The following is a 25103-nucleotide window of genomic DNA, read 5'->3' on the forward strand; positions in this document are numbered from 1 at the left end:
ACACACACACACACACACACACACACACACACACACACACACACACACACACACACACACACACACACACACACACACACACACACACACACACACACACACACACACACACACAGAGTTTTTTTTGTCTTTTCTGCATTGCTTTTAATTTTAGATATGCAGAAACAGAGACAGTGGTGGAAGACATCAAACGCAATACTCTTCTCACTTATGGTACCAGCAACATGACACTTAACTAAACTGACTAAACCAATTGAACTACAAAAACACAATAAATCAATAACAGTTATCACTGTTAAACTAACATGAACCACAATAACATTTAAAACCCCAAACTCTCATGGTGCATTGTAGGACAACATTCATTGCTTACTAGTTAGCTAAAATTGCTAATTTCTCCAACATATTTGTCCTTTAAGCTTTGTTTTTGCAGCATTCATCCTTGACCCAAAATACATAAGCACACCAAACTCCAAATGTCAGGTCTCTGTGCGTGTGTATATATATATATATATATAAATATATAATTATACAGTGGGTAAAATAAGTATCAAACAAGTTGCCTTTTTTTTTTTCCAGTAAATGTATTTCTAAAAGGTGCTCCTGGCATGAAATTTTCCCCGGATGTCGGTAACAACCCAAATAATACACATGTACAAAGGAACAAGAACAAATAAGTACAGAAATTAAGTTATTTGTAATAAAATGCAATGACACAAGGTAAAAGTATTGAACATGCTTATTGAAATGTATTTAATACTTTATACAAAAGCTTTTGTTGGCAGACCCACCTTGGATCTTCTGTGATGACCCAGAGTGAAAACAAGGGAGCAGCTGAAGGGACTTACTTTTTCACATTATTCCACATACTTTGTGGACATTTATGGTTTGATTTCTTTGTACATGTGGATTACTTGGGTTGTTACTGACGAGTGACAAGCGACTTTCCTCACTCGTCTCCTTGCACAGTCCCTTAGTTTTTGAGAAATATCTGCTCCACATAGATTTACCATAGAGTGCCATACTGTTTGCATTTCTACATAACTGATGTAGATAAAGACCAAGACATATTCAGTGCCTTGGAAATGCTCATGTATCTGTCCCCTGAGTTGTCCAAAGAAGACTGTATGTAAAAGTGATGGTTTGTATGTGTTATACCAAAGGGGGCATTTACTTATTCACACCATCATTTTGGCTTTTAAATTTTTATGTCGTTTAATTCACTGTCAGTTTAAAGGGCAGAATTTTCAAAATTTTAATATAACAAGCCCGAATTTTCGTTTTGTTTTTTGATGTCCTAAAAAAATTAAAACATGTTAAAGTTCATGGGGCAATAACTTTTTCCACAGCACTGTCTTTTACATGCTGTATATTTTACACACACACACACACACACACACACACACACACACACACACACACACACACACACACACACACACACACACACACACACACACACACACACACACACACACACACACACACATATATATATATACAAATAAATAAAGGACAAGATTATTGTATCTGTCCCGACTTGTCTCAAGAAAACTGACTGTAATTTACTGTAAATCCATCAAAGTGTGTCGGTAACTGTACCCAGCATACAACCCCAATTCCAATGAAGTTGGGACATTGTGTAAAATGTAAATAAAAACAGAATACAATAATTTTCAAATCCTCTTCAACCTATATTCAATTGAATACACCACAAAGAAAAGATATTTGATGTTCAAACTGATAAATGTTTTTGTGTAAATATTTGCTCATGTTTCACCCATATTGGCCTCTCTTCATTGGCTTCCTGTTAATTCTAGAATAGAATTTAAAATTATTCTTCTTACTTATAAGGTTTTGAATAATCAGGTCCCATCTTATCTTAGGGACCTCGTAGTACCATATCACCCCAATAGAGCGCTTCGCTCTCAGACTGCAGGCTTACTTGTAGTTCCTAGGGTTTGTAAGAGTAGAATGGGAGGCAGAGCCTTCAGCTTTCAGGCTCCTCTCCTGTGGAACCAGCTCCCAATTCAGATCAGGGAGACAGACACCCTCTCTACTTTTAAGATTAGGCTTAAAACTTTCCTTTTTGCTAAAGCTTATAGTTAGGGCTGGATCAGGTGACCCTGAACCATCCCTTAGTTATGCTGCTATAGACGTAGACTGCTGGGGGGTTCCCATGATGCACTGTTTCTTTCTCTTTTTGCTCTGTATGCACCACTCTGCATTTAATCATTAGTGATCGATCTCTGCTCCCCTCCACAGCATGTCTTTTTCCTGGTTCTCTCCCTCAGCCCCAACCAGTCCCAGCAGAAGACTGCCCCTCCCTGAGCCTGGTTCTGCTGGAGGTTTCTTCCTGTTAAAAGGGAGTTTTTCCTTCCCACTGTAGCCAAGTGCTTGCTCACAGGGGGTCGTTTTGACCGTTGGGGTTTTACATAATTATTGTATGGCCTTGCCTTACAATATAAGGCGCCTTGGGGCAACTGTTTGTTGTGATTTGGCGCTATATAAAAAAAAATTGATTGATTGATTGATTTTGAAATGGATGCCCGCAACACATTTAAAAAAAACTGGGAAAGTGGTATGTTTACCACTGTGATGCTGGCTTTTGAACTTTGCGCTGGTAACAATCTGGATGGTCTTTTTCCTTTTTTTGTCCAGAGACCACGACGTCCATGATTTCCAAAAACAATTTGAAATGTGGACTCATCAGACCACAGCACACTTTTCCACTTTGCATCTATCCATTTCAAATGAGCTTGGGTCCAGAGAAGGCGGCGGCATTTCTGGATGTTGTTGATGTATGGCTTTTGCTTTGTATGGTAGAGTTTTAACTTGCACTTGTAGATGTAGCGACGAACTGTGTTAACTGACAATAGCTTTCTGAGGTGTTCCTGAGCCCACGCGGTAAGATCCTTTAAACAATGATGTCGGTTTTTAATGCAGTGCCGCCTGAGGGATCGAAGGTCACGGGCATTCAATGTTGGTTTTCTGCCTTGCCGCTTAGTTCTCCAGATTCTCTGAATCTTCTGATTATATTATGGACTGTAGATGATGGAATCCCTAAATTCCTTACAACTGAACATTGTTCTTAAACTGTTGGACTATTTTTTCATGCAGTTGTTCACAAAGTGGTGATCCTCACCCCATCTTTGCTTGTGAACAGCTGAGACTTTTGGGGATGCTCCTTTTCTACCCAATCATGAGTGTTCTCTGTTCCCAAACACTCATTGAGTGTTGTTAGAAGGAAAGATGATGTAACACAGTGATAAACATACCTCTCTCAGCTTTTTTTTGAAATGTGTTGCAGGCATGCATTTCAAAATGAGCAAATATTTGCACAAAAGCAATAAAATGTATCAGTTTGAACATTAAGTATCTTGTCTTTGTGAATTCCATTGAATATAGGTTGAAGAGGATTTGCAAGTCATTGTATTCTGTTTTTATTTAAATTTTACACGTCCCAACTTCATTGATATTGGGGTGGTACATTTTATATCAGGATTTTTGGTTTCACTTTATGAAAGCATTTTTTGTTCTTGTTGCCAAATAATTTTGGACATTTTCTAAACACATACAAAATTGCTTTGTATTTATTTCTGACCACATATTAAAATGTGTACATAAAATACAGGGGTACCAATAATTTTGTCCAAGCATGTACTTGTATATGTCCTTTTAAAGTTAAAGGCATCCTTTAAATTTAATGAATGCCTAAAATGCAGGAATGGATGTACATTAATAAATGAAATTAAGTGACCACACAAAACATTAAATATCTGTGGTTCATACAGTCTATGACAGAAATCAAAGTAAACATAAAAATCACTGGTGCTGTTTATTTTATTTTTTTTGCATTTTCCATATCGTCCAAACATTTTTTTTTTTGATTTAGGGTTGTATTTAAAGTGGACTTTTGTTGTGGTCAGTCCAAGGCAGACCTGTACAATAATCATAGTGTTTAATAGCACTGATATGCCACACCTATCTAGTGGATGGATTATCCTGGCAAATATTAAATGCTTATTAACAGAGATTTTAACAAAATTGTTAATGGCAGAAAGCAGTCTTTTGCATACATAGAGTAAGTTTTACATCTTTCACTTCAACTCATGGAAAAAGAAGTCTGCAAAAACAAAAGTACAGCAATTATATTTTTGTTTTCTGTAGATACAATATCCCAGTGAAATTGTTGGTTAAATTTTTTTTTTTTTTTTAGCCTCCTACAAGGCTCATCACATGGCCAGAAAATACTCAAGACCCAATGCATATTTAGCAATAGCACTTTATTGAACACAAACAACCCTAAGCCACAATACTGAATGACAAGACCAATTGGCTGCAGCAAACATTTTATAAAATCGATTCAGGTTTAACATCACTAAATTGTTTTTTTTTTTCTTTTAACGTCAGAAAGACAGATGCAGGTTTTTCCAAAACAGTGAATGATCTTTTACATATTTAATATTTTTGTAACAAATTATCATTCACATGTTCACACAAAGGAATAACAAGGCAAAGTGCTTTCAGGATTGCATTGTTGAAAAAACACAACAGAAACATGAATGGCTTGAGGTTTGGGGGGGTGGACGATGGGGGAAGTGGGCTGGTCCTGTCCTGGAGCAGGTATTTGTGGGGAGGGGGCCGTGATCACAAAAACCTCAAACCTTTCACCTTGTCCTGTACCCCTTGTCATCAAACTGAAAATGTAAAATGTTGGGGCAGTGCGGAGACAGACGCCTATGAAGCAGAATTTGGTTTGGAGTGGACAGATGGGTTCAAAGGCATACGGCTCAAGGGACTCAAACTCACCCTCTTACAGAATTACACATCCACCTTCACATCTTGTGACAATCTGTGGTATCAAGTACAACCGCAGGGCAATCAGTGGCCGATCCAGAACAAAGCTGTAAACACTGAAATACATTATCGGTCTAGACAGAGAACTATATGCACAACAAAAACCCAAATTTAAAAAAGCTAATGCATGGTTATTAGTTTTCAAAGGATGATTCCTCTGACCAATCACCACTGAATGTTAAAGGGGATAGACTATCATAATCTGCATCACAACTTTGTCTGGCTTCACATTCCAGTGGTATTATGTCATATAAATGCTTCTCATAAATATTTTTTTTTCCCAACGTCACATATACGCATACAGCACAACCACACATACTTTTTGTCTAACTACCATTGCTTATGAAAAATCTGTCCCATCAATAGATTTCCTTTTTGTTTTTCAAAGAATGTGGACAAAACAAACAACACTCAAGGCTGCAAAACAAGGAGGTAGGAGAAATGCTACAGAAAACAGCAAGTGACGCCAAAATAATAATTTACTTTAACAACTGTGACTTAAATCAGGCTTTAAAATCCCCAGTCACTATTCCAGTCAACCTTTCAGGAGCAGTACAAAGCTGCAGAGCATCAGGCATCCCAACTTTGTACTGTAAAATGATGTGGAATATCAATTTGTAACCAAAACAAAAAATTACCTAAAACTCTTAAGGCCTGAAACACACCGGCTGCATTGTGTATGTGGCGGCAACGTTGTGTCAATTTTCATTTTAACAGATTACACCTTGTACACCGCCTGTATGAAGGAAGCATCCCAGAAGCACATTTTGCATCGCAGCTGCCATGAGTTTATACGTCTGGGGAAGAGGTCACAGATATGAAAAATATAATTATTTTTAAATAAAGTCAATCAGGTTTTCCTTTCTCCAAATGCTTCACAACTAAACTCCCAATGAGCTCTGTGACGCACAGGATGTGGATTATAAAAATCGAAAAGGAAAAAACTGTTGGCTCACATGGTGAGTCTGTATTTTTAACATTAACATGGTCAACACAATGTGTGCTTTTAGGTGACCCCTGGTAAGATGAGTGCTGTAAGTAAAAACAAAACACACCACCACACAAACCAACAGATAACCAGTAAAAAAAAAAAAAAAAAAGCCGTGGCAGCTTAGATGCCACACTCACAACACAGCCGGTATATAACAGGGGTCAAACTTGTCTTGAGCATTTCTGATTGGCCCTGATGGTGACTGGGGTAGTATCTATGGGGCTTCACGAGCTGAAGAAATCAAGAAGCCCATGCGGCCTTCCAAAAAACTCAATCATGTCTGCACCTCCAGGCTGATGATACTGTTCTGTTGCCTAAATTTAAGTTCATTGGTCCTGTTGTCATCACAGGTCTACAGACCATGCTGCTGGTGATGGCACCGACTCCTTTATATTCCACACACTAGAATAGTATATTTGCAGTTTTGTAAATGAGGTAATCAGGCTAAATAGGGAACCCTGTCACTAACACACATGTCCACTTCATTCACCAGCAAAGCAAAAAAAAGAAAAAAGATATCTAATTGTACCAGTCAAATGCCTAGACACACATTCCCATTTCACTGAAAGTCAAACCTTTGACTGGTAGTGTGTATATAATTAATCGGACAAGACTGGGGAAAATGGAGAGTTTGGAATGTTGGGTGGGCAAGCCAACGTGTGAAGGTGCACTGTAACCATATGATTGTAACTCATCACAAGCCCTGATCCAGAGTCCTACCATTCACGATAAGGGCTCCTTTGTGTTCCCCCCCAAGATAAGCCACTCAAAGTAAAACAGGCACCCTGTTATCTATTTTTTAATTACTATTTGAAATGTAGTAAGGCTGCCTCTGCAGCAGATCAGTGCCTGCTTTAGTCCAGTTGTCAAAGGATTGTTAATAGCTTGTGAATTGCAATGAGGTGGCAACATCTACAGTGAAGGAGACTAAACACAAAACCAAGAAAGGGACCAATAACTAAAATGCCACAGAACATGCAGTATACATCCTTTCTTACAGTAGGCTATTTCTAACAGCACATTCAAGGGGGGCTCCTAAAAGGTGAATTCTCCAATATGGCTCTGCTCTGGAGTAATCAAGCTTGGTGTGAGCTCACCGGAAGAGCAAGTCAGTAAGGTGCTCCATCAGAAGACTGCTGCCTTGTGTCACCTACACAAATACTGTGTGTCGTTTTCTTCATCACGAAACACTGCAGAGTGCTTCCCAACATTTGCTTTCCTTCTTGCACATATATTTCCTCCCCCCCCAGACACAACCTCTGCTGGTGAAAACAAACGGCACTTTTGAAGGGGAATGTTTCTCTAAAACCACAATCACAAGACCTCCGAGGAACAAAAACAATCGGAAAAAACACATCGCTATATGTTATACAGCAGATAGAAATCTCAGGAGTTTTTAAACTGTACAAACTGTCGGCTACACGTTGAAAAGGGAGGGACACGAGGAAATCACCATTAATGCTGAACACTGAAAACAAAGATAAGGCATTTCATAATTCCTTTTATCCGCATACATCACTGGCAGCAGGTCGTAAATATTTGTGAGAAAACATTTCATTCAAGGAGGAAGAGGATGCATATACATCTACACATGCAAATGAACATTTCTACAGGCTAAAAACCAGAATTCAAGGAATTTGGTTCAAGTACACACTATAATACCATCAAAGTCTATCCAATGTTATGTATGCATACATACACACACACACACACACATTTTATATATATATATATATATATATATATATATATATATATATATATATATATATATACACACACACACACACACACACAGTGTATCCAGAAAGTATTCTCAGTGCTTTACTTTTCAACATTTTGTTACAGCCTTATTTCAAAATGGGGCAAATTGATTGTCCCGTCAATCTTGTACTCACAACACCCCACAATTTTTTCTGAAGTTGTTGCAAATTTACTAAAAATAAAAAACTGAACGTATTCATTATTTGCTCAATACTTTGTTGATGCACCTTTGGCAGCAATTAGACTCAAGTCTTCTTGAATATGATGCCACAAGCTTGGTGCGCCTATCTTTGGGTAGTTTTGCTCATTCCTCTTTGCAGTACCCCTCAAGCTCCAAGGTTGGATGGGGAGTGTTGGTACACAGACATTTTCAGATCTCTCCAGAGATGATGCTCAATGGATTCAGTTCTGGGCTCTGGCTGGGCCACTCAAGTACATTCACAGAGTTGTCCTGAAGCCACTCCTTTGATATGCTGGCTGTGTGCTGAGGGTCACTGTCCTGCTGGAGCAGGTTTTCATCCAGGATCCTCTCCACAGAGGAATGCTGGAGCTCTGACAGAATGACCATCAGGTTCTTGGTCACCTCCCTAACTAAGGCCCTTCTCCCTTAATCACACAGTTCAGACAGGCGGCCAGCTCTAGGAAGAGTCCTGGTGGATCCGAACTTCTTCTATTTGCAAAAGATGGAGGCCACTGTGCTCAATGGGACCTTCAAAGCAGCAGAAATGTTTCTGTACCCTTCCACGGATTTGTGGCTCAAGACAATCCTGTCTCAGAAGTCTACAGATAATTCCTTTGACTTCATGCTTGGTTTGTGCTCTGACATGCACAAACCAGATATTTAGATATACCTTTGTATACTGGCATAGTTCCACCTTAGAACTGGAATATAATATATAAGATATACCTTACTGAATTTTCATGCACTGTCAACTGTGGGACCTTATCTGTTTACAGGTGTGTGCCTTCTAAATCATGCGCAAACAACTGAATTTACCCCAGGTGGACTCCAATTAAGCTGTAGAAATATCTCAAGGATGATCAGGATGGTGGAAACAGGATGCACGTGAGCTCAATTTTGAGCTTCATGGCAAAGGCTGTGAATACTTGTGATTTGTTAGTATTTTATCCTCAATAAATTTGCAAAAATTTGAGGGGGAGAAAAAAAAAAATCAATTTCATCCATTCTGGAATAAGGCTGTAACAAAAAATGTTGAAAAAGTGCAGCATTTCAAATACTTTCTGGATGCAGTGAATGTGTGAAAAAAAAAACCTATCTATCTATCTATCTATCTATCTATATATATATATATATATATATATATTCATGCACACGCCTGCTCACATCCATCAGTCAACTTGTGCACAGTCCTCTCTGTGAGCAGGAAGTTTTAAAAGAAAGCTGTAGATCACAGTTTTAAGAATGGAATATCACACGCCACGATCAAATGCCACCACTCTGAGTACAAACAAGAGGACTGCTGAAATCCTTCATTTGCTACAGAAGAGTGACTTTTGGTGTTAACACACACACAAAAAAGGGCTTATTAAATAAAGGTTTTCAACTGAGGAAGCAAAGATAAGCAAAAGGTTATTGCACTTTGATCTTTTCTCTATTTCAAACGAGGTCAGCTTGAGAGATGACTCATGCCTTAATGTCGCAGTAAGACACAAAAGTTACACCACTTCTATAGTATGATCACACTGTTAACACTGCACACAGGTACTACTGCAAGCCTACTCATCAGTCTAACCTAATTTTAAACACAAAACTATCTCCACAATCGATTTGCAACAGTCACAACAGTTTGCCTAAATGTAATCGCTTGATCTTGAACACAGGTACCGCGTCGCCCCACAACACGGTCAACATTGTGTAATTAGTACTCACTGATGAACACCAAAGAGCCCAGAAGAACAATCGCAAGCTCTCTGAAATCCCAGACAGTGGTGTTTCTACAGGTAATGTGTTACTGACAATCAAACCTGCTGTTTTCTGCACTTCAGTGTGATTTGTTTCCTCATATGTATTCCTAAATTTGGTCAAAAAGGCTCTTCTATTTTATGGCGTTGGGAAAGCCGAGTGAGCCCAGAGGTGCCTTCTTTGGATTTGTGCTTTCATACACTTTATTCCCATCCATTTAACATTTGAAGTTTAAAAAAAAAAAAAAAAAAAAAAAAAAAAAAAATCGCATCAGTAATATGCAATTTATTCTGCCACCCAAAGGGGGCGCTCAGTCACTGGGAATACACTTAAATCCACTAATACACGAGTTATTTGGACTATTTTTAAAAATGAAATCTCAATTTTTACATCAAGTTGAAATTATCATCCTCAGAGGGAATAAAAGCCTGTCTACTGTCATATTTTCAATGTAATTTCTGTTTCCCATTATAAGGCTTCTGGGAAATACAAATGGAAGACCGTACCTTTCGGTAGTAAATAAAAGGCACCGTGCCACCACTGTGCTCGATATTACACAGGTCCTACTGCTGGGGTGAAATCAATAATCAAAGGTTCAGGCAGGGAAGGCTGTCAAGCAAGCAACAGTCATTCAGTAAAATCATATTGTTTTGACATACAGAGGTAAAGTTTGTTAGCTACTTTCATCTCTCTTTGTATTGGAACAAACATTTCACCCCATACAACAGCCTCATCTGTCGGTTGTAATAAATAAAAAGATGCTGAATTGAGTTAACGCATTGCTGTACTAAAGGAGGGACTTGTGCATGTATAGGATTAACATGCATACACTGAAATCCACTCACACAAACACACACAGAACCTACATGACTGGCATCGAGAGAGGGGATGGGAACAAAACATACATATTATAGGATCAATGACAACATTGTCACACAAGAGATAACCGATGAGGTAAAACTGCAGGTCCAATGAAATTACAAGGTGCAGTATGTTGCCCCTTATTAAGGTAGGGATCATGAGACATCTGCAGACATGAATCAAACACTTCTGCGTGGATACATTTCTGATTTAGGCTGGTTGAAGCAGAATTATGCTATCCATGACGAGAAGGATTTTTTTTTTTTAAAAATATTCTTTGTTAGCATAGCTGTACAAGTATTTTAATAATTTCCTTTCTGTATTTTTTTTTTTTTGAGGTACACCACTTTTATCCCCTAGTGTCATTTGGCTCTAGATTACAGAGACGCCAAAGTTGATTGTTTATTGAGTATATTCTGAATTAATTGATTCACAGTGGCAAATATGGCGATATCCTAACCTCACAACAATCTCTGCACCATGGCAATCTGGAGCTATGTGCTACCTCAACTGATTTGTGTGCTTCTCGACACCCAAAAGCGTCAGTAAGACCAGAATTAGCCAGCATTTTCGTAACCTAACCAAGTAGCATAACTCTACCGGTAATGCAACCCCCCAGGTACTGCCAGGTATCACTTCCTTTTCAGCTTTTAAGGCAAAAGGCTCAACAGTGGATCAGAGAGCTGAATTAAAATTTGCCATGTATCAGCGTTACTTCAAGTAAGAACCAAGACATCCATTGTGGCAAATCAATTGGATACTGTATATATATATATATATATATACAGTATACAAATATACACTGTAGACCATGCTTTATTTTGGACATCAAAGGGTTTTTTTTAAATAAGTGATATAACATACATTATAAACCATCTTCTTTGAACAACGCGCACGCGCACACACAACCTAGGGATTGCTTTGCCAATACCAAAGGGACCGACTATGTTCTTCAAAAGTGTCCAATTATAAAATAGACTTGTATCAATACAAATTTTAAAACAGAAAACTTGCATTTATGTACTAATATTTCATGCAAATATGTATATAGTTATTTTTTTCCTAATAACTGGTGAAAAGACATGCAATTCTGGAAAAATGTGTAATAATCCTGCTTTTCTGAGTAAGTTACTGACCAAGTAAATATGATTCATGTCTAAAGGCAAACAAAGGTTTCTATGGCACTAAATGGATGTACCTTAGGTGCATTTTTGTCAAATACAGGCTATTTACGAGTATGTATGATTGTATCGCCTGTAGACCTTTTTGCCTCTTGTTTTACTGTACTGTAAGGCAACCACAATGGAATGGATGAACATGAAAGTTACAAATTCATCGGAACTCTCATCCTCCCACTTCGCCAGTAGGCTACATGCCACACAAATATGTATAGATAAGGAAGAGTGATATTACATAACGGCACGCCTATATTCTCAACAGTAAGGCCAAAAACCTATCCGGACCCTCAGTGCAGGAAGACTACAACACATACAGAATAATATGCAGAGATTTAGGCTATTACATGCTACCTGTAATCATATCTATCCACAATAAATGAAGAGCAACAGTTTAAGGTCGGGGGTGGGGGAGAAAAATCCCGCTTTAAACTGACTCTACATTCATTTCAGTCACAAACTTCATGGCTCAGATTTGATGGTCAGACTGTAAACTGCTTGAACATATACATAAACCTCTTGCTGCTTTACTAAGAGGTTTTTCCCTTGACATATTTTGGCAAACAGGCCTTATTTGTGACCAAAGATTCACACATCCAACCCGCATTTAAATCTTCCATTGGCATTTATGCTATGATTTAGTGAATTGGCCTAAATGGATGGCAGTGCAATATTTGTGCTGCACGCTATGACACACACTCACTATTGCTACAATTGGACCTTTCATTGCTTTTAGTTTCTGACGTCAGATATATTGTATATGCTCCATTTTTGTTTGTTACGATATCAAAATTGTGATATATCGCCATGCACACTTGGTTATCATTGGTACACACAGACAGACAAAAAAAAAAAATGCTTTAAGAATACTGTGATACAATAAAAGGATTCAAGTTGCAAATTGTGTAGTTACAGGGCAACGGCTCCATTTATTGGTCAGATAAGGACATCATTAAAGGAAGAATCCCTGCCCAAACACACCTGTGTGACAGCACCTACAGATGGCAGAGAGTATGTAAAATCTTTTAGGAGCCTGCCTGATGTGTCTCTTGAATCACTAGACTGATTTTATGTGACTTTGGCCAGACTCTGTATTGTTAACAGTAGGCTGGGTAATCTAACCTAGTCACTTCATTCATCCAGCTGCCCAGAAATGGAGAACTCAAAAAAGTCAACGGGCACTGGACAGTCCTCAAGTGCTTAGACACCCCCCTTTCTTAATGCATTGTTCCAAGATACTTTTGTTGCAGCTTTTGATCATGTTTGCAACTCTTAACTCTGTGTATTAAGCAGCAACACACATGCATGTAAACATAAGGACATACATTACATCTGCTCCCTTTTGCACACTTAGAACCTGAATGTACTAAAGTGCGTGCTTTATTATCTAATTAAGTGCTGTGGGATTTGGATTATAAATGAACTGTTTTACCCCATTCAAAGAATGTACACAATTTTCCTGCTGAGATCTGATTAGACTAATAAAATCTACCTGTCGATTCAGCACAGATCCTGAGATTATGTACCTATCCCTAATATTAATAAAAATGTAACTGCTTGCCTCATCAAGAGGACAAAGGCCAGGAGAGGGTGAGGTCACCAATTTGATCCATCTCAATTCAGTCAGTTAGGAAGGTCAACCGAAATGCCAACTGCAAATCTCATCATCTGAGACACAAACTATGAGAAATCACTGAAATGAAACTGTCAACATCAGAAATTCAAGTAAAACACACTGAGGGGTATTTGACAACAAAGCATAATCTAGGTCCTTATTTATCCAGTCAATCTTCAACTAATGTGTGCAATTGTGCCACTTCAATAGATATGAAGTCATCACGCCAACGAAAACAATCTGACTCAGTGTAGATAAACCACCAGCAGATGGTTAAAAACAAACAACACAACAGCATAGCTACAACATCTAAATCACAAACAGCTCTAGTGGTCCGATACAATCATCATTAGTATGCTTAGTACCAGAAATGGTATGACAAACAAAATGATCAAAAGCACATATTTGGATTTCTGCTATTCCTGAAATCAAACAACAGGTATTGGCCTAAGCAAAGTTCTCACTTTTGTCATCTTGCCCTAATCGCGCCAATGAGATAACTAACTTTCTGCTAACTGACAATGTCAAGACAAACAGTTTTCTTGCACTAGATTACTGTGGTGCAACTGTGGTCCAGTGCTGTTGCTTTCAAAAAAAGGTGAGAAAAAAAAAAATAAAAAAAAAATAATAATAATAATAAAAAAAATAAGTAAAAAAAAAAAAATCAGTTTCAGGGCTCATCGCACTCCGTCATTATACACATTCCAACTGAAACAATGTGTTACGGAAGGCATGGGTCAAAAGGCATTTCATGAGATGCCATAAAGGCAATCCAGTGCATTTGTGTTGACACTGACAGTAAAATGCCCGGCACACACAGAGCCATTTGTTTAGTCTTTAGATTATTTTTCATGAAATAAGAATAAAAGAAGAAGGGAGAGAGGGGGGGAAAACAAAACAAAAACAAACAAAACAAAAACAACACATTCCAGGGAAACAAAAGCCCTTGTGACAGTGATTGTCTATTCAATAACGTCAAAGAAAAAGACAAAAGAAAATATTGCTTGGAAACTGCCCAATAAAAAACAAAAAAATTGACAATACTCTTGTCTTTTAGTATAGGTCAGAGTTGACCATCGAGAAGTTGAGATATAAGCTATTAGATGTTTAAGACTAGTTCACCAGCTCTAAGAAATACTTCATGAGTAAGAGCTTGTTAAATCCACAATGCCGATGGCAGCTCAACTTCAGAAACAAAAATGACTGCCAAAGAACTAAAACCAATTTTTCGATAAGTAATCCATACTCATTCTGAGAAAAGAAAAAGAAACGACAAACAAACCCCACTGTTAAAAGATGGGAAATAAATTGAAATGGCTTGTTCATTTATGTGCTCAGATATATGATGCTTTGATGAGGTGCTGTTGGCAGATATTACTAGTAAAGCCTTCATCTAAAAATAAACAAGGCCTCAGTCAGTCACTATCCTACAGTAGTTCTCCAGTCCTACAAAAAGAGAACATTAGGCCTACGGACCCTGGGTGAAGATGAAGCAGCTGCTAAACGAGTTGACGAGGTATATCAAGATCTATTGTCTTTCTCTATACAGTACAGTTCATCTCAAATAAATAATTTATAGCCATAGTAGTGTTGATCAACTTTGGTCATAACTTATATTCTTAGAAACATTCTAGCTTAACAAACATGTAATTAGCATCATTAAAACAATAAGTCAGCATTTATAACAAATTGATATTAAAACGCTGACCTGATCATGGCCCTCCTTTGTAAGGAGACATGATAATGTATTCAGCAGCATTACCAAATTATCTTTAAATGCCAAACAACGCTAGGCTGTATAGTTCAAGTTCACTATGGAATTAACATCATTGTGACCCGTTCCCAAATTTCGCATCGTACTGTCGTAAACAAGCATTGTACTCTTAACTAAATTTAGATTTTCCCTTGTGTGGTTCCTTCATAAAAATCTAGGCTAATGGACAATAATAATAAAACTAAATAAGGAAACTCTTTGTAATTCTTTTAGGAAGGCTACACATTCCTCTACAAGGTCACCACAACTTATTAAACATGATATGACTTCTGTTGAATGATATGAAGAGCGAGTTGAGGTTTTTCATGCTCTTTAGATGTTAGTTATATAATTATGCCTACATGGTTTTAAAGGGTTAGATGACTTAGCGATGGCCAGATTGCTCATGTTTGTCTTGGACTCAATATGTAGTCTGAGTGACCTTGTAGAGCAACTGACCATTATGTATTAAGCACTACTAGGGGATGGAGGAATGGGATCTAATTGCATATTAGGTTTGACTGCACCTCAAGAGAAGACCAAACACTCACGCACACAGACGCACAAACACATACATACACAAAGAACAGACATGTGGGTGGGTGCTCTCCTGGTCCTCTGCGCCATGTTAAAGGGAGGAGCCCCCTGGTGGTGATGATGATGATAGCAGCTGACTGAGGGGGCATGTAACCTCACTCAGACAGACACCCATCCAGGCCAACCGGTGCACCATGACGGTCTTTGACATAACCATTGTGGAGGCCATTGCTGGGCAGGGGTGCACAGGCAGCAGTGATGCCGCAGTGCTTCAGCAAGTTGAGACCTGGGGTGGAGGCGACGCTGGGAGAGGAGCACGAGCAGGAGGAAGGGTCCCGCTGGGGGAAAGGCTTCATGGTGGAGAGGATCAGGGCCAGGCAGTCTGCCACATCCTTGTTGGGAGCACAGGCGAGGGCTGGAGTGTGGCCTGATTGACAAACAATACACTGACATTAGTGCACACAGTTTTTTTTTTTTTTTTTTTCAAAAAGTTTGAAGTCTATGCAGAAACTGCATTTATAACGAGTTTATCAAAATTCCTACTAAATTTTTCTGAAAAATCTAGCACAGCTTGGAAGTAACTCACCTTCCTCATCCACTGCCAGCACAGTGGCTCCTCTACTCAGCAGTGCCTGCACCACAGTAGCCAGGCCGTTACGTGCTGCGAGATGGAGGGGCCTAAAGGACAGCGAGGGAGGGTCAACCACAGACCAACTCATTTGCAATTATTATATTAATATTATAACATACACATTACACCAACACCAAAAACTAAAGATCCAGTCTAAAACCTTTGCATCGTTTACCAGGCAGACCGCTCATCTGTCTGTCACTTTGAGGAAAAGCATATGGCCTCCAGACCTCACTGCAACTGGTGCAATCTTTATGAATGCAATTTTGGAGGGCAAGAAAGGCTCATTCTGGTTTCCATGACGAGCAAATTATTATACCTGCTCTTCAAAATTCTCTGATTTTTAACCTTCTGTCTCTAAGGACACACAGCGATTTGATGTTAGGCATATGGCTCAAGCCATCTGGAGTCAGGAAAACAAGAAGGATAAAAAGAACATTCTGTTCTACAGCTTTTAATCAGACCCAGAAAGATGAGCTAGATGGTTAGCAGCAGGGGCCTCATCATGTATTTAGTGGATATTTCCCCAATAGAAAGAAGTACAAGGAAATCAGCAGATCAATTGTGCATTTTTCTCATCATAATTATCAATTTATCATTCACTTGATGTCTTGCATTCAAGACCTGGAAAAAGTGTAAATAACATTTAAAAACAGGACTGGAAGAAAAAAAAAAAATTCTGCTGGTCAACAAAGACTGGAGTAGGTGTTGGAACGTTACAAATCTTGTCCAGGCACACCACACTTATTCAACATCAAAAACTGGACGCTTAGTCAGGATTTCAGCTCTCTTGGACAGTCTGTTTGTGGTACGATGTAAGATCCATATAAGCCAGATGTAAAAAGAAAAATTTGTCCCCAATAAAGTCAAGGGAAAAGATTTTGTGTTGCAACTATACCGAGACAATATTAACTAATTTTAACACACACGCAAGCCATGCAACTAAAATTGCAGACAGCATCATTTTTGTTGCCAACTGGGTTCTCACATTTGCAGAGCACTGTTGGTGGCGTTTATAAGAGTCGGACTGTGGATCTCCCCCAGAATCAGCAGAGCACACATTTCATGAGCCTGAGTAAGAGAGGGAGAGAGAGAGAGATGAAGTACTGCTATTCTCCCACAAAACAGGAATTATTTTCAGGGGGTGCAAAGGCATACAAAGGGAACATGTATGGTGTCAGATCAGCGCCAAACCCACACTCGTGTAAAAAAATGCGTGCGGGTGTATTATATTATTTCACATGCGTAGATATTAACCGTGCGCATGAGGAGACTGCTCCTCGAGTGAGGGAAAAGGTGCTGCGAAGGGATTTCTACTCGCTCGCCCAAACGTTATGGCACTTTGGGAGAGGTAACCAGGTCGGCACTGGCTCTGTTGTGATTGGTTATCTCTGGAGAGCGAGGTTTGAGTGACAGCCCACCTCTCTGACATGGAGGTTAGTCGGAGACAACGGCGTCAAGCGATTTATCGCCTTGTTTCTGCTTGAAACTTCACTCCAGTTATCATCCATCTCAGCGACAGATCTCTGAAGCTTCTGTACAACAATCGTTTCCAAATGAATTCAACATCATTTCATATCAAATTGCATAAAGTCCTAAAAATCATCATGACACCGGCGCATTTGAGTCACTGTACACTCAAACTGATCAAAGGGAATAATGTAAATATTAACTATCAGATGGCAAAGTAAAACCTCTTAAATCACGTGCAAACCATTACGACACCACCTCTGTGATCAATCAAATCCAAACAAAACAGGTCCTGTATAAAATCCTGAAATAGCTGCATACATGAAAATAAAAATCCAAGAACATAAGGGGCTTATTGTATAGTATTTACAAATAAGAAAAGAAGAGAAAATATAGGGCAACCAAACATTTACAAATCAAATATGTCTATAAAATAAGCTAGTTTTAAAACATTATTGGATTCAATCAATGATAGAGAATTTTAATGAAGTTTAAACTAATTTCTCCAATGAGTAATGTTTTGTTTTGTCTTGGGAAAAAAAAGGACATTTGTGTATGTAATGTTTGCTTACTCTCTTTTGGGCGAATTAGTGGGACAATTATTAAGTAAGCTGCTTACTGAAAAAAAAGGAGGCACCATTGACTTCTTCAGGGAAGTGGTGTCACAATGGTTTGTTCGTGATTTAAGAGGTTTTACTTTGCCATCTGATGGTTAATAATTACATTATTCACTCTGATTGGTTTAGGTGTAGAGTCAGACAAGACATGCCAGGTTTCATTAATCTCAGGTGATTTTTAGGACTTTCTGTAATTTATTATGAAATAATGCTAAATTTATGTGGAAATGATTGTTGTACAAAAGATCTTCAGAGATCTGTCGCTGAGATAGATGATGAGTGAAGTTTTAAGCAGAAGTGAGGCGATAATCACTTAATGCTGTTGTCTCAGACTGACTTCCGCTGATCTGATGCAATAAACGTGCATTAATGTGGTTCAGATGTTGGTAATGACATGTTCCCAGTGATGGAAAACATTTCCACTTGAGTGAAGACATTTGCTGCCGTGTAGCTGATTTGGACCCCGTTCATACTAAGGTTGGCAATCTTGTTCGAGCCGGATAGATTTTTTTCAGAATCTGAATGGCACAAACCAGATATAAGCAGGATTGTTTTCTATATAGCTCAACCCACACTAGGTTTCTAAACTCTGCTATGACTGCCGAGATCAGTTCTTCTAATGCCGACATCTGAACACAGCATAAATCAGGACGGACAGACACACACACACGGAGTTCGAGCCAGACTGAGTTTGGACATGTGTAGGATAAGCAGGTCTGACGTGTGTAGAAAGAAGTCCAGACTGAATCCGACTGCCAAATGAACAGGGTCTAAAGAGGGCTGGAAGAGATTTTTCACATAAACACACACACATAGAAGCGCAGGGCTTCAAACAACACAATGTCTTATCCAATGTTCTCCCCAACACAAATGCCTTCTTATAACTCAAACACTAAAAGAAGCACCACAGATCCTTTTAAGTACGTAAAGTTAGTTTATCTTGTTAATCTCCCAAAAATCTGTTTACGTTTGCCTGAATGCTGATGTTATTTCACTCAGTACAGCTGCCATTTGTCTAACTTCAATATGCTTTTACTGTGGAGCACATTCAGTAGACTGAGTTATCAGCAGCAGCAGGCACAGCTGTCGGCAACTCTGCCAAACCTATCAAAAGAACAACACTGCTCATAACACTCAGAAATACGCACACAAACTACCACTTCAAACTCAGTTAGGACTACTGGCAAATTTCATGCAGTTCTATTCAGTAAAATCCAGACAGAACAGATACAGATGAAACAATTCCTGGATCCGTCTCCCTCACTCTGTGGTAGATGATAATGAAGATAGACTGCTCCAATACTCCGGCGGCAAATTATTACATTAAATAAAGCAGTGAAAAAATTATTTCTTATTCAATCTGACCACATTAAAAGTCAGAGCAGTTATGGGTTTGAGTAACAGGATGTTATTACTCAGTGTAAGGCTGCATACCTTGCTACAGGCCAGGTGCAGGGCAGTGTTCCTGTTCTCATCCAGCAGTGTCAGGTCAGCCTTGGCCCGGTGAAGGAGGATGGCTAGAACACAAAACATTTATGTTGCACAACTATGGTTCATCTGATATAATTACAGCAACTGCTGTCAGAGTTATTAAAGACATTTCAGCCACATTACATTAAGCCTAATGAAACTCAGTGTTTATTTTATCCCATAATTCCCCCATTAACTGATGTTTATTGTAGGACAAAAATACCAATAAAACACAGCAGGGTATTTTCTGTGAACACTGCAAAGCTACATTGTGTGTAACTATTTAAATATTTGACATCCTTGCTAACAGAAGATATGCGGAATTGAAGTTGAATCCCAAGCTATGTTATGTGTGCAGTGGTTAAACATGTATTACAAATGAGGGTGGTCAATTTAACATAGAGTGGAGATATATCCTTTCAACTACAAATGCACAAAAATGGCCATTTCAGCAAAGTAAAATGTAGAAGAAAACTGCAATCACAAATACAACCATAAGAGACTTATTCAAGCTGACATACAGCTTTGTATTCTAAGGTGATGTAATAAATTAAATGCACAGCCAGTGATGAATGGACTGTACTTAGTAAGCACTAATCTTTCTCAGTACACATACCCACAGTGCCACTGTGCCCCTTATCAGCAGCCACCATCAGAGCAGAGCACCCGCTTTTGTCCACTGCATTAATCTCTGCCCCATGGCGAAGCACTAGCTGAAGACCCGCTACATCCTCAGCAAATGCAGCAGCATGTATTGGGGTCCTACAGGCATACAGAAACAGTCCTTTAGTGCACGTCCACTGTTACAGTTTGTCAGGTTTTTTTGTCAGTCTCTTGCCACTGTCTAGAACTGTCCATTTTTCAAAGGAACACTCAGTGATTTGATTACAGAAGTGGTTAGCTCAGATGAAATAACCAGCATGTCAATGCCAAACACCCTAACTAGGAAATTCATCCCAAAACCCAGAACTATTTCAGAATGATTTGTTCCTTTTATGAGTTTTGTTACTGCTGATCTGTGTGCCGAAAAAATAAAATTCATTCATTCATAGATGAACTGGCAGAAATATACCCAAACCTCTGCCTTCTAGCTACAGTACGGCTGATCATGTCCGCCTCCATTCTAAAGTGCCAGACAGAATTTTCAACCATGATCAGGATAAAGTAATGTTCTCTTTCCTTCAGCATTAATTATATCACAGTGTTTTGTTTTTCAGGACAAAAACAGGCCTGAGAAACAGACTGAAGGCCCAGCATCTGGCTACATGTCAAAAAATGGGACAGCACCAGAATCAGAGTGCTCTGACAAACAGCTGTTTTCCACAGGCTAACACCACAAGTATATTTCAGACCTGTGACACACAGCAAACACACAGCTTGGCTTTGAACTCATGACGTCCTTGATATGAGGCGACGGTGCTAACCACTGCACTGCCTGCTTATATCCTATAGCCTTACCTTCCACTGGCATCTCTGCTGTTAATACTGTAGATACCAGCAGACTCCAGCAGCTTCTCTGCAGCACCGCTGTGGCCGTTCATCCTACAGGCCAGACAGAAGAGTGTGTTAATGAAATGATGGGATCAACTAAGCCCACAACGTGCAGCGTTTTTGTGAGTAATTAGCACTGACACCATGGAACAAGAGCTGATGTTATCCGCATACTCACAGAGCACAGTGCAGTGGGGTGAAAGGGTTTCCATCTTCATGCACAAATGTTTTGAATTCAAGTAAAACCTCCAAACAGTCTTCGTGTCCTGAACAAAGATGCACTTATTAGACAGTGGATGTTGCACAACACCTAGGTTTGAGCCCTGAGCCATTTCCAGTAGATAAAACTGAGCAAACCTTTGTAAGCAGCCCAGTGTAATGGGGTGTATTGTTTGCTGTCCAGCAGTTTATCTTGTGGGTCTGTTGCCATGGCAGCATGTAGCAGACTGACCAGGATCTCTGTGTGGCCTCTGGATGCGGCATAGTGCAGCGGAGTCCTACCTTGAATATCCTGACACAGCGCAGAAGCTTTATGCTCCACCAGCGCTACGACACAATCGCTGTGACCCAACACCGCCTAAACAAAGACCAGAAAGCGATGACATCACCTCCACTAATGCACAACGGGTAAAACACAAAATGTGAAAAATAGGATGGCATGTCTTAACATTTCAAGTTTATATATTCTAAGGGCTCACAATCGTAACTTGCTAGACAACAAGACTAATTATCCTGACAGTGACCTTTAGTAGACATCTCAAACAACAATCCTACAGTCTGTCTAAAGTCAAATTACAAGAAAGAGTGGTCCAGTTCCACTATGGACAGGACGCCAATCTATCACAGGGCCTCATACAGACAGACAAACTCTCCACACCTTTACACCATACACACTTTTTTTTGTACAACAATGAACAGTCAGAAAACTGTTTGAATCATACCCCTCTGTGCAAAGCTGTGCTCCCCCTCTTGTCCTTGACATCTGGCAAGGCACCCTTCTCCAGCAGGAGATGAACACAGTCAGTGTGACCTCCGAGAACAGCTAACATTAAGGGAGTCCTGGGGGTCCAGACAAAACAATTACATTTTTACAGTGAAAACATTATTTTTAAATCTAAGATTAAAAAAAAAAAAAGTCTTTCCGTTGTATTGATCCACTCACTGGCCAAATTTGTCAGCAGCATTAGTGAGATCCCCCTCTTCTCCATAATCAATCATCATGCGTAGGCAGTCCGAGTGACCATTGGCAGCTATGATGGAAAAATAAGCAGATGGTGGGAGAATGTGTGTTTACACAGACATCAAATTCATTCGATTCAATATATGAAAACACTCATATGCCTTGAGGTATCAAAGAGAAATTAACATACCTGCAACATGAATAGGCGTCCACATGAGGCGGTTGTCATTGAGAAGACAGGAAGCCCCCTGAGCCAACAGCACCTCCACACAGCGGGCGAAGCCTTTCTGAGCAGCCAAGTAAAGCACAGAACGCCCTGAAGCATCCTGCATGTCCACATAAGCTGCAGTCTCTGTCAGCACATGGAGAGCCTGCCAGTGACCCTTATCAGCCTGTAAAGCAGAGGAACAGTCACAGCTTTGTACATACTCACAATTCACCCTAATGCCATACTACACAACTTACAAAACCTCCAAACCACTCAACAATCATTGCTGTAGTCTTTGTCTTAACAAAGCTGGAATGTTCAGACTGTATTCTCTTGGCTGATGTTGACTAACAGAAGATTGACAATTTCAAACAAATATCCATTTGTGAGTATTCAACAAATCTGCAAGGTAGTGTGACGACATTTTTCCACCATCTTAGTTCATGGGGTCATATTCCAACCAACCAAAATGAGTTGCAGTGGGGAGAAATCAAGATTCAAATCATTTATGCCAAGCTTCAATTAGGCATCTGAATACAGAATTGGTAAATTGCAAAAACACTTACAGCCAGATGCAATGGGCTGACGGGAATGCTGCTCTCAATGTCTCCTAGTGCATTAAAGGACATCTCCAGGAGCTTAAAAGTTAAAATACAATCAAAGTGAACAATGTATATAATTTAACTTCATAATTAGGAACACCAATATTATTAAAACCAGGATTTGTTTAGAACACATATGGCCAATACAAAATTCAGTCCAAACGTACCAGCTCCAGGTTCTGTTTGTTGCCATGATAAGCTGCATAGTGAACAGCACTATAACCCTTTGAATTGACCATTGACGGATCAGCACCATTGTCCAAAAGATGCTCCAAGCAACTGGGAAAAAAAGCATATATAAATATTTTAATTTCAAAGGACTTCAGGCAACTTTTCCAACAATAAATCTTTACTAAATTCAAAGTGCTCATCATATTGGTCATAGTTAGCTGAAAGAAAAACCTTACAAGTAGGACTCTTTAGCTTCATCCTCATCATTTGGATGGTTTTCAGAAAAATGGCGATCAACTCTGAAATGATAAAAAAAAAAAAAAAGCTCTCCTTTAATAAATTTAAATTTAGATAGGTTATGACATTATAAATCATGACAAGAATGAATGCCTATGGCCTTAACACATAGGCATTAATTTTCAGTGAAAACACAGCCATGAAAATGAATCACCTATTAATCCTGCTTTTCAAATTAGCTACATTAATAAAAATGTTATTTGCATGGCATGATGACAGATGAAACCAAGAAGGTTAAAAAGAAGCTTGTTTGCGATTTTCAAAATCCAGCAGCTTTACATTTCAGGAAAATACAATAAATAAATAGTCTAAATGCAATAGATGATTCACTTTTAAAAACTCCAGACGTGTGTTAATGGTCTCCGAAACCAGTTAAGTGTAGGCAAATTTACCAGATTAGCTCACTCATACAAAGATACTGCAGCACCTCATGTGACTTAAAGACAGAGTGCCCATAATTACTCCACCAAGTTCTAAAATATGACAGGCAACCTTTAGAGACGCCCCTGACAGCACTGCACTTCATTTACTGAGCTAATATTACCACCCAAGATGCAGAGGACAAACCGCTTTAAATAAAGCTTTAGAAATGAATTTGAAGCAGTACCATTTTTTTAACAAGGAGATTTCTTCTACTTTTGACTGTCCACTAGCTCTAGCTAACGAAAGGAAGGACATGAAACAGCAGCAGTAATAAGTAACAGCACACTTCTTTTCAAACAACAAAATGACAACAGTTTGACTTTCAGAAACACTATTTGGCTGAACGTAGCGCAAGCACACACACACACACACTACACTAAACTGACAAAAGCAAAAACTGTTTTGTAGTTTGGCAACTGACAGAATGCCAAGTAGTTTCAGTTGATAAATTTAATGGAAATAGTCTGCTGGAAATAGTTGTCATACTTGCAAAAACCTGATGTCACCCCCCCTTCACTTTAACTTGTGTTGCAATTTTGTTTTGTCGAGTCCCAGCTGGATGTCTCTAAAAATTCCCCATCATTCTCTAGCTAGTATATTACTTGTGAGATGGTACTGCGGCATTTACACTACACTGATCATCTGATCTGCTTTCCGTTCTGTTGATATTTTACAAAATAACCAGGGGTGTCACAGAACAAGTACAGTAATACTCGCATATATCGGATCAGATGGACCAGCGAATTGCATGTTATAATCTAAATCCATTATATATATATATATATATATATATATATATACACATATACACACACACACACACACATACATACATATACGAGGTCTATTAGAAAAGTATCCGACCTTTTAATTTTTTTCAAAAACTATATGGATTTGAATCACGTGCGATTACATCAGCCAACCTTGAAACCTCGTGCGCATGCGTGAGTTTTTTCACGCCTGTCGGTTGCGTCATTCGCCTGTGGGCAGGCTTTGAGTGAGGAGTGGTCCACCCCTCTCGTCGGATTTCTTTTGTCTGGGAACTTCCTGAGAGACTGGCGCT

The 25103-nt window shown here is 39.1% G+C and overlaps 1 protein-coding gene and 1 long non-coding RNA gene across 2 annotated transcripts in view; one reads left to right on the forward strand and one right to left on the reverse strand.

The window, feature by feature from the left end:
• Positions 1 to 8996: 8996 nt before the first annotated feature.
• Positions 8997 to 24416, forward strand: LOC117512837. Its single transcript, XR_004561390.1, has 3 exons — positions 8997 to 9135; positions 18857 to 18871; positions 24396 to 24416. It is a non-coding gene; the product is annotated as an uncharacterized LOC117512837 (long non-coding RNA).
• The window catches only part of ankrd52a (ankyrin repeat domain 52a), a 36335-nt gene continuing 25267 nt past the window's right edge, over positions 14036 to 25103 (reverse strand). Inside the window, exons 15-28 of the mRNA XM_034173077.1 lie at positions 23557 to 23619; positions 23317 to 23428; positions 23114 to 23185; positions 22530 to 22731; positions 22322 to 22409; positions 22101 to 22218; positions 21517 to 21736; positions 21338 to 21425; positions 21127 to 21210; positions 20285 to 20430; positions 19633 to 19715; positions 17100 to 17182; positions 16067 to 16158; positions 14036 to 15907 (exon numbers count right to left, since the gene is read on the reverse strand). Of these exons, the coding sequence (XP_034028968.1) occupies positions 15636 to 15907; positions 16067 to 16158; positions 17100 to 17182; positions 19633 to 19715; positions 20285 to 20430; positions 21127 to 21210; positions 21338 to 21425; positions 21517 to 21736; positions 22101 to 22218; positions 22322 to 22409; positions 22530 to 22731; positions 23114 to 23185; positions 23317 to 23428; positions 23557 to 23619 (1723 nt within the window). The 3' untranslated portion in view covers positions 14036 to 15635. The remainder of the gene's footprint in view (positions 15908 to 16066; positions 16159 to 17099; positions 17183 to 19632; positions 19716 to 20284; positions 20431 to 21126; positions 21211 to 21337; positions 21426 to 21516; positions 21737 to 22100; positions 22219 to 22321; positions 22410 to 22529; positions 22732 to 23113; positions 23186 to 23316; positions 23429 to 23556; positions 23620 to 25103) is intronic.

The sequence above is a fragment of the Thalassophryne amazonica genome, chromosome 6, assembly GCF_902500255.1.
Source record: "Thalassophryne amazonica chromosome 6, fThaAma1.1, whole genome shotgun sequence".
Classification (NCBI taxonomy): domain Eukaryota; kingdom Metazoa; phylum Chordata; class Actinopteri; order Batrachoidiformes; family Batrachoididae; genus Thalassophryne; species Thalassophryne amazonica.